At 44.9% G+C, this 10,940-nt stretch overlaps 1 protein-coding gene across 1 annotated transcript in view; it reads right to left on the reverse strand.

Moving 5' to 3' along the window:
• Positions 1–1,541: 1,541 nt before the first annotated feature.
• Positions 1,542–10,940, reverse strand: part of LIPH (lipase H) — a 50,064-nt gene continuing 40,665 nt past the window's right edge. Inside the window, exons 9-10 of the mRNA XM_017538393.2 lie at positions 5,341–5,514; positions 1,542–2,180 (exon numbers count right to left, since the gene is read on the reverse strand). Of these exons, the coding sequence (XP_017393882.1) occupies positions 2,093–2,180; positions 5,341–5,514 (262 nt within the window). The 3' untranslated portion in view covers positions 1,542–2,092. The remainder of the gene's footprint in view (positions 2,181–5,340; positions 5,515–10,940) is intronic.

Consider the following 10,940-nt stretch of genomic DNA (forward strand, 5'->3'; position numbering starts at 1 on the left):
GAGAGAAGGAGGGAGGGAGGGAGGAAGGAAGGAAGGAAGGAAGGGGAGGAAGGAAGGGGAGGAAGGAAGGGGAGGAAAAGAGAGAAAGAAAATGTTTTTAAAAAGTACAACTAAAAAGTGCTATGGAGAGGTACCGTGTGGAGCCTCTGTATGGAAATGAGGTCCAAGAAGACTCCCTGAGGAACTAGCAATACAGCCATGATCCTTATGATGAGTAGGAGATCACCAGTGAAGAGCGGAGGGAAGAGGGCAGACTGTGATTTAATCGTGTCTTGAATTTGGCACTCAGACACATACACGGTACTGACAAAGGGAGGGAGGAGAGGTAAAGATAACAAGAGACAGTCAAAAGTTCCAGGGGCCCTTGGGAGAAAGATTTTGAGAACAGTGAGTTCACACCTATAACTGCCTTTATTTCTCTTGATCACTGTCATATGAAACTCATTGAAATTCCTCTCCTCTCCGGTGAACAAACTTTTCTTTATCCATTTGTTCATCCGTCTACCCATCCCACAGTGAGCCAGGTACTGAGCTGGAAGACCCAGGAGCCCAGAGCTTACGAATTGGTAGAAATTCTATTTCTGGAATTTTCTTGCTATCGTTTTGACTCCTGCTTACCAGGCAAGGAAAGAGAACAAAAAAGTGACTGTGCTAAACAGAATACAGGACCAATAAAACTCTAAGAAGAAACCAGGGCCTACAGCACACTGATCTCTGTGTCCACAATTGCTGAGGAAATGTGGGAAGGAGGGGAAGGATGGTAAGATGTCCACGAGCTTGTTCCACTCAGAGTCCGGTCATCCCTCACTTAAGCAAAACAGACTCTGTATTTGTTGCAAATGTAAATCTGTAAGGTGTGCCACACAGGAATATATTTATAGATTTATATAATTTATGACAGAGAGTCTATTTCTTGGCCGAGCGTGGTGGCTCACGCCTGTAATCCCAGCACTTTGGGAGGCCAAGGTAGACAGATCACTTGAGGGCAGGAGTTTGAGACCAGCCTGGCCAACATAGTGAAACCCCATCTCTACTAAATATATAAAAATCATCAGGGTGCAGTGGCAGGCACCTGTAATCCCAGCTACTCAGGAGGCTGAGGCAGGAGAATTGCTCTAACCCGAGAGGCAGAGGTTACAGTGAGCAGAGATCACACCATTGCAATCTAGCCTGGGCAACAAAAAAAGCGAAACTCTGTCTCAAAAAAAGAAATGTGGATTGCCTGTAAAGTGATCCTTCTAAGTGAAAAACAAACTCTGCTTTTCCCTCTCCTGCCCTGTCGCTGTGTGGAGAGGCTGCCCCATGGCTTCCTTGCCCTTCTTTCCTCATCCACTTACCATCTAGTCCCAGCAGCCACTCTCTTAGCTGTCAGTCCATCCCCACCTCCTCCAGCTCCTCTATGCTCCAACAACATTTTAGAGAAGGCAGAGAGCCCGCACGTGGCTTTCTTGCCTTCCCAGATCAGACAGTCTAAGAGAGAAGCTGGTGTTGATAGAGAAAGGCTCTCTTACTGCAAATTAGATAAGCCCTATGAAAATAAATAAAAGCATATTCACATTTATCACACATCTCATAGATGTGGACCCATGGGATTTCAAAAAAGCCTTCATAGATTTGCCTCCAAACCCACATTGCAGCCGGGTGAGGTACAGGTCAGTTTCATTCCCTTCCTTGTGCGGGAACTGGAGAAATTTGGCACAGAGAATGCAGAGTTGAGTCCACAGTGAGGCCTCCAGTCCGTCCTTCCCTTGAAGATGCTTGACCTGGAACCGTGATGGGCAGAACCCACCCGAGTGACAGGCAACAGAATTGACAGGTCGGAACAAAGGAGGCCCCAGGACGCAGCAGACACAGCGCTGGGCTGCCGCAAGCCTAGCTATTTCTGACTTGCCCTAGTTAGGGGCTCCCTTTCCAGAATCGTTTTATAATCACAAGGTTGTTTGATGTTGTACAATGTGACATCCATAGATGCTACTGAAAAAAGCTTTGGGGTTTTTTTTTGTGCCTTGCAGAAAAGGTGAGGTGATGCTTTAAAACAGCCCGTGGTTGTAGCTTTCTTTCTGTTACTGATGCCCATGTGTCCTGGCGACAGTTACATCTGCAACTTTGGGCACAGAATAGGCTGGAAGACTGTTTCAACGTTTTCCATCAGGACAAGATCATACCGACACAGCTGGGGCCTGGGAAAATAAGATAAAATATCCTCGTCAATGAAATTATAAAAATGCAATGGTCTAGTATATTATACTATATCCTTAAGATATAAAAAATTATTTAGCAATTGTTTTTAATATAGAAAATGCTTATGGTGGCCGGGTGCGGTGGCTCATGTCTGTGATCCCAGCACTTTGGGAAGCCAGGGCAGGTGATACTTGAGACCAGGAGTTCGAGACCAGCCTGATCAACATGGTGAAACCCTGTCTCTACTAAAAATGCAAAAAAAATAGCTGGGTGTGGTGGCGTGTGCCACCCTCCCAGCTACTTGGGAGGCTGAGGCATTGCTTGAGACTGGGAGGTAGAGGTTGCAGTGAGCTGAGATTGTGCCACTGCACTCCAGCCTGGGCAACAGAATGACTCTGCCTCAGAAACAAAAAGAAAGAAAATGCTTACAGTAAGTAAAACACCAAGGAGAAAGCAAGATATAAGGCCAGGCACGGTGGCTCACACCTGTAATCCCAGCACTTTGGGAGGCTGAGGCTGGCAGATCACCTGAGGCCAGGACTTCAAGACCAGCCTGACAAACATACTGAAACCCCATCTCTACTAAAAATACAAAAAATTAGCTGAGTCTGGTAGCACATGCCTGTAATCCCAGCTACTCGGGAGGCTGAGGCAGGAGAATTGCTTGAACCCGGGAGGCAGAGAGGTTGCAGTGAGCCGAGATCGCGATACTATACTCTGGCCTGGGAGACAGAGCAAGACTCCGTCTCAAAAAAAGAGGAAGAAAACAAGAGGTAAACTTGTATTTACCATATAACTTCAACTGGCTTTAAAACAATAAAAGAATGAAGATTAAATAGAAATAACAAAAACATGTTAACAGTGGTTGCCTCTGAATAATGACAACATGGGTGATACTTTTCTGCTTCCTAACACTTTTCGTACTTTCTAGATTTTAAAAAATAAACACATATTGTCTAATATTCAGGGGAAAAAGTATTAAAAAGTTTTAGGATGCAATGACTGTCCTCTTAGAAGAAAGTTTTATTGCTAAATGTTTTAGGGTACCCTAAACTTTCTTTTTTTTTGAGACAGGATCTCATCTGTCACCCAGTGGTACAATCTCGGCTCACTGCAACCTCTGCCTCCTGGGTACAAGCAATTCTCCTGCCTCAGTCTCCCAGGTAGGTGGGACTGCAGGCACATGTCACCACCGCCCGGCTAATTTTTTATATTTTTGGTAGAGAAGGGGTTTCAGCATATTAGCTAGGCTGGTCTCGAACTCCTGACCTCAAGTGATCCGCCCACCTTGGCCTCCCAAGGTGCTGGGATTACAGGCATGAGCCACCATGCCTGGTCCCTAAACTTTCGAGAAAAAGAAATTCATAAAGTACTAACTGCTCACATCATTTCCTGTCTCCCTCTCTGTCCACAGGTTAGATGCTAGGACTGTATGGTAGAGTGGCATTTGTTACAAAACATACATCTCAGTACAGCTCTGTACTTAAAAAAAAAAACAGGCCGGGCGCGGTGGCTCAAGCCTGTAATCCCAGCACTTTGGGAGGCCGAGGTGGGTGGATCACGAGGTCAAGAGATCGAGACCATCCTGGTCAACACGGTGAAACCCCGTCTCTACTAAAAATACAAAAAATCAGCTGGGCATGGTGGCGCGTGCCTGTAATCCCAGCTACTCAGGAGGCTAAGGCAGGAGAATTGCCTGAACCCAGGAGGCGGAGGTTGCGGTGAGCCGAGATCGCGCCACTGCACTCCAGCCTGGGTAACATGAGTGACACTCCGCCTCAAAAAAAAAAAAAAAAACAAATTCTTTCTCTCCTTCTCCCCCTCTTTGTCTCTCTCCCCACACATACATTGTTTATTTTTCTAACAAAATTGAGAATAGATTATTTACTCCTTAATTCATTGTATATTTCCTAAGAACAAAGCCATTTACAGTGCCATTATCAAATTTAAGAAATTTAATATAATACTTTTGGACTGTCAAGGGCATGGTGGCTCACCCCTTTAATCCAGCACTTTGAGAGGCCAAGGTAGGTGGATACTTGAGGCCAGGAGTTCAAGACCAGCCTGGCCAATGTGGGGAAAACTTGTCTCTACTAAAAATAAAAAAATTAGCTGCGCGTGGTGGATGCGCCTGTGGTCAAGGGAATAAAATGTTCCAATTTTCTGTACCTTTTTTTTATACTAGGCTCTGTTTTATCAGCTTCCCAAATTATACAAAGCTTTCTTTTCTACAACAAATTACCAACTTACAAGCAGTGTGGTAGTTAGGGAATAACTGTATAATTCTAAGCATATAACATTATTTCCTTGGATGAGTAGGTGATCTATCCTTAAGTACATACAGTATAATTTTCTTGAATTACTGGGCTACTTGTTTTTTGGGTTTCTTGTTGTCGTTTGTTTGTTTTTTGAGACGGAGTCTTGCTCCGTTGCCAGGCTGGAGTGCAGTGGTGCAATCTCGGCTCATGGCAAGCTCTGCCTTCCGGGTTCAAGCAATTCTCCTGCCTCAGCCTCCTGGGTAACTGAGACAACAGGCACGTGCCACCACGCCCGGCTAATTTTTGTATTTTTAGGAGAGACAGGGTTTCACCATGTTGGCCAGGATGGCCTCGATCTCTTGACCTCATGATCTGCCCACCTCGGCCTCTCAAAGTGCTGAGATTATAGGCATGAACCACGGTGCCCAGCTTATTTTTCTTTAACTTTTTTGTTTTGATTTTGAGATAGGAGCTTGCTATGTGGCCCAGGCTAGACTCCAACTCCTGGGCTCAAGTGATCCTCTCACCTCAGCCCCCTGACTTTTGGATCACAGGCATACACCACCAAACCCAGCTGGGCTACTTGTTTTCCATTTGGGGTTTTATTTCATTTGTTTCTTTTTTTGCATAGACAGGGTCTCCCTGTGTTGCCCAGAGTGGCTACAATTTTTGAGCTCAAGCGATCCTCCCACCTTGGCCTCCCAAAGTGCTGAGATTTTAGGCATGAGCCGCTACACTTGGCCTGGGCTACTTGTTTAAAGTCATAGCTATTTTGGGAAAACCCATCGTGTTCTTCATTGTGAATAATGGAGTCTTGTTAAAACATCAGACTAAGCACATTGGACAGGATCCAGCAATATCCTTGGAAAACGGGTTTTGTCAAACCCTGCCCTCGGCTCACCTCTCCGGATGGGCGAGGGACCTTAACTTCATTCGGAGGATCCTGAGCTGGTACCTTGGGCCAATTACGGATCCTGTAGAGAACACCAAGGAAATGGCAGCCACCTTTTCCAGATCTTGATTAAATCTTGCAAGTAGACTCACTTGGTGATATTTCTGAAATGTGGTGGGTTCACTGGAAGGAAGAAATAATATTGGAAAATGGATAAAGACTACTAATGAGAGAGAGCAGTTTTGAAGCCTGCAAGTCACTGGGAAGCAGGTAACCACTTCACCCCATAGGCTTTTTTTTTTTTTTTTTTTCTGAGACAGGGTCTCACTCTGTTGCCCGGGCTGCAGCGTAGTAACCTCCCAAGAACTAGTCAACTTTGATGGGCAAAGTCTGCTGATGCCAAAGGGCTATGTAAGTGACCCCAAAATGTCTTTAGAAAGATACGCTGCTAATGACGCTCACTACACGGCAGACGATGCCCTTGTCTCTTGACTCATCTCACCAACCCCCTGAAACATTCTGCAGGGAATGGGGAGCATTATCTTCCTCGTTTGATAGACAGAAATAGATGTTTACAGAGATCAAGCTCCCCAGGTGACAGGGCTTCTATGTGGCAGTGAAGAGATTCCAACCCAGTTCTGGCTGAGTTCAAAGTTATGATCTTTCCCATTAAAATGCATCCCTAGCCAGGTGAGGTGGCCCACGCCTGTAATCCCAGCACTTTGGGAGGCTGAGGCAGGTGGATCACAAGGTCAAAAATTCAAGACCAGCCTGGCCATATGGTGAAAACCCGTCTCTACTAAAAATACAAAAATTAACTGGGTGTGGTGGCGTGTGCCCATAGTCCCAGCTACTCAGGAGGCTGAGGTAGGAGAATCGCTTAAACCCAAGAGGTGGAGATTGCGGTGAGCTGAGATCGTGCAACTGCACTCCAGTCTGGGTGACAGAGTGAGACTCCATCTCAAAAAAAAAAAAAAAGAAAGAAAAGAAAATGCATCCCTACGTGTGTAAACATATCTTTAGTTAAGCTCGATGCTAACTGAATCAGTCTTAAGCATGTATTTTTTTTAGTTCTCCCTCTCAAGATGAACCTTAAAAGAGGAAAATCTAGGTTCTGATCATTGTTTCCAAGTGTACAGAGATGTTTTCTACAGGTGGAAAACCAAATTGAGGGAAAGGTATATCACTGGAGAGGTTCAGCTCAGTCACTGTCTCTGGGGAGGTGGAAGAACCATGGAGTCCCTGGCTTCAGGAACAGAAGGCTTGCCCTAGACATTATTCCTTTTTTTTTTTTTTTTTTTTTTTTTTTTTTTTTTGAGATGCAGCCTTGCTCTGTTGCCCAAGCTGGAGTGTAGTGGTGCGATCTTGGCTCCCAGGTTCAAGTCATTCTCGTGTCTCAGCCTCCCAAGTGGCTTGGACTACAGGCACCTGCCACCCCTCCTGGCTAATTTTTCACCATATTGCTGTCAGGCTGGTCTTGAACTCCCAACCTCAGATGATCCACCCTCCTCAGCCTCCCAGAGTGCCGGAATTACAGGCGTGACCCACTGAGTCTGGCCAACGTTAATCCTTACTTTGGGAATGGGTGATCGTGATGAGGTATCTGTCACCTCAGCCCCACCGGGATTATGTCTAAGTCCCATGGAGTACAGAAGTTCCACAAATAAAATTAATCTGAAAGGCGCCCAGATTTTGGTTTCTTAATATCATCTCTACTGAAAGAAACCAGGGCTCCCTAGAGAAAAGATTGATTCCAGGGCTGGGGCAGGAAAATGCAAAGTGATTCTGGAACACCCTGTGTGCCAGAAAGTTAGGAAGTGCTTGAAAGCGTGATGGAAATGTTCAAAAGACACAGAATCCCCTCACACCCATTCAGATGGCTAGTATCGAAATAACAGAACATGACAAGTGTTGGTGAGGATGTGGAGAAACTGGAACCCGTGTGCACCATCAGTGGGATTGGAAAATTGTGCAACCGTTATGGAAAATAGTATAGTGGTCTCAAAAAATTAAAAATAGAACTACAATATGATCCAGAAATTCCACTTCTGGATATATGTCCAAAAGAATCGAAAGCAGAGTCTCAAAGAGACATTTGCACACCCATGTTCATAGCAGCACTAGTCACAATAGCCAAGAGGAGGAAGCAACCCAAGTGTTCATTGACAGAAAAGTAAACAAAATGTGGTATATGCATTCAATGGAATATTATTCAGCCTTAAAAATGAAGGAAATTGGCCAGGCGCACTTCATGCCTGTAATCCCAGCGCTTTGGGAGGCCAAGGCGGGTGGATCACAAGGTCAGGAGATCGAAACCATCACTACTAAGGCACGTGCCTGTAGTCCTAGCTACTCGGGAGGCTGATGCAGGCTCATGCCTGTAATCCCAGGACTTTGGGAGGCTGAGGCAGGCGGATCACGAGATCAGGAGTTCCAGACCAGCCTGGCCAATGTGGTGAAACCCCATCTCTACTAAAAATACAAAACTTAGCTGGGCGTGGTGGTGTGTGCCCATAGTCCCAGCTACTCAGGAGGCTGAGGCAGGAGAATCGCTTGAACCCAGAAGGTGGAGGTTGCAGTGAGCCAAGATGATGCCACTGCACTCCAGCCTGGGCAACAGAGCGAGACTCTGTCTCAAAAAAAAAAGGGGGGAAATCCTGTTACATGCTACAATGTGGATGAACGTCAAAAACATTATGCTAAGTGAAATAAGCCAGACACTAAAGACAAATGTATGATTCCACTTACATAAGATATCTAACATAGTCAAATTCACAGAAAGAGGAAGTAGAATGATGTTTACTTTGGGGTGGAGGGAAGGGGAGTTGTTTAATGGGTATAGAGTTTCAGTTTCACAAGATGAAAAAGTTCTGGAAATCTATTACACAACAATGTGAATATACTTAACGCTACTAAACTACACCCAAAAAATGATTAAAATGGTAAATTTTATGTTATTACTTCTTACAATAAAAATTTATTTTTTGAGATGGAGTTTTGCTCTTGTTGCCCAGGCTGGAATACAGTGGTACATTCTTGGCTCACTGCAACCTCCACCTTCTGGGTCCAAGCAATTCTCCTGGCTCAGCCTCCTGAGTAGCTGGGATTACAGATGCGCCCCACCACACCCGGCTAATTTTTTGTATTTTTAATAGAGACAGGGTTTCACCATGTTGGCCAGGCTAGTCTCAAACTCCTTCCTTCTCGAACTCCTTCCTCAGGGGATCCACCCACCTCGGACCCCCAAAGTGCTGGGATTACAGGTATGAGCTACCACACCCAGCCAAAAAAGAATTTTCTTTAAAAGACAGACAATAACAAGTGTTGGCAAGGATGTGGAGAAAGTGGAACCCTCATACACTGCTGGTGGGAATGTGATAAATAGCATAACTGCCAAAAAAGTTTGGCATTCCTGAAAATGTTCAGCATAGAATCACCATACGACCCGGCAATTCCATTCCTGGTATATGCCCAAGAGAAATGAAAACATGGTCACATAAAAACTTGTGTCCAAATGTTCATAGCAGTATTATTCATAATAGCCAAAAAGTAGAAACAACCCAAATGGCCATGAGTGATGAATTAAATATGGTATATAAATACAATGGAATACTATTTGGCCATGAAAAGGAACAAAGTATTTCTACATGTTACAACTTGGATGAATCTTGGAAACATTAACCAAAAGAAGCCAGGCACAAAAGGCCACATATCATGACTCTCTTTATGTGACGTGTCCAGAGTAGGCAAATTCATAGAGAGTTTAGTAGTTGCCAGCGGGTGGGGCATAGACATGTAGAATTACCACTAAAGGATACAGGGCTTTTTTAAGGTGATGAAAACGCTCCGGAATTAAATGATGGTGATTGTTGTACATTTTGTGAATATATTAAAATTTACTAAATAGTATACTTTATTTTTAATTTTTTTTTTTTTTTTGAGACAGGGTCCGGCTCTGTTGACCAGGCTGGAGTGCTATGGCATGATCCTGGCTCACGGCAACCTCTGCCTCCTCAAGGCATCCTCCCACCTCCCAGCCTTTTGAGTAGCTGGGACTACAGGCACAAGTCACCACACCCAGCTAATTTTTGTATTTTTTGTAGAGATGAGGTTTCGCCATGTTGCTCAGCCTGGTCTCGAACTCCTGAGCTCAAGTGATTCCCCATGCCTTGGCCTCCCAAAGTGCTGGGATTACAGGCATGAGCCACTGCATCCAGCCAAATTGTATACTTTAAAAGGTGAATGTGGCCGGACACAGTGGCTCAGGCCCACAATTTCAGCACTTTGGGAGGCCGAGGCAGGCGGATCACCTGAGGTCAGGAGTTTGGAACCAGCCTGGCCAACATGCTGAAACCCCATCTCTACTAAAAATACAAAATTAGCTGATGTGGTGGCACATACCTGTAGTCCCAGCTACTCAGGAGGCTGAGGCAGGAGAATCACTTCAACCCAGGAGGCGGAGGTTGCAGTGAGCTGAGATCATGCCACCGCGCTCCAACCTGGGTAACAGAGTGAGACTCTGCCTCAAAAAAAAAAGGGGGGGTGGGGGGGGTGAATGTTATGTGAATTACATCTCAATTTTTATTTTTTTTTGAGACAGTGTCCCACTCTGTCACTCAGGCTGGAGTGCAGTGGTGTAATCACAGCTCACTGTAACTTTGAACTCCTGGATTCAAGTGATCCTCTTGCCTCAGCCTCGCGAGTCGCTGGGACTACAAGCGCATACCACCAAGCCCAGCTAACCGGTTTCTTTTGTTTCTTTTTTTCCTGTGCAGACAGGGTCTTGCTATATTGCCTGGTTTAAACTTCTTGGCTCAAGCTATCCTCCCACCTCAGCCCCCCAAAGTGCTGGGATTATAGGAGTAAGCAACTACACCCAGCCTTTTAAAATGATATTTTAGAAAAACAAATACAAATACAACAATACAGGGAGAGTCACCAGGCCGATAATAAGCTTGACTGTGACTTCATCTATTCCCGTAGTCTGGGGAGACTGGACCAACTCAGGGCACGTGCTCTGATATCATTTTCTTTTTCTTAAATTGTAAAAATAATGATAAAATGTTAAAGTTGATATTGAAAAAGAGAACAGTATCCATAATCTCTCCGTGTAATAGAACAGCTATTTCCTTTTTGTACATATTCTCTGATTGGTAGTGATGTTTTCGCAAATATGACTAAAATAAGAATGTGCATTAAATATGTTAAGGTATTGAGGCCGGGCGCGGTCGCTCACACCTGTAATCCCAGCACTTTTGGGAGGCCGAGAAGGGTGGTCACAAGGTCAGGAGTTCAAGACCAGCCTGGCCAACATGGTGAAACCCCGTCTCTACTAAAAATACAAAAAATTAGCTGGGCATGGTGGCACATGCCTGTAATCCCAGCTACTCGGGAAGCTGAGGCAGGAGAATCGCTTGAACCAACGAGGCAGAGGTCGTAGTGAGCGGAGACCATGGCACTGCACTGCAGCCTGGGCTGCAGAACAAGACTCCGTCTAAAAAAACAAAAAGATGTTAGGGTATCTATCTTAATCAAGATACAAATTTAGGAATTCCTACCTGGGAGGCCTTCACTATATAAAATTAAAATTTCTTTTTTTTTTTTTTTTT

This window comes from Cebus imitator, unplaced genomic scaffold (genome assembly GCF_001604975.1).
Source record: "Cebus imitator isolate Cc_AM_T3 unplaced genomic scaffold, Cebus_imitator-1.0 Scaffold111, whole genome shotgun sequence".
In the NCBI taxonomy this organism is placed as follows: domain Eukaryota; kingdom Metazoa; phylum Chordata; class Mammalia; order Primates; family Cebidae; genus Cebus; species Cebus imitator.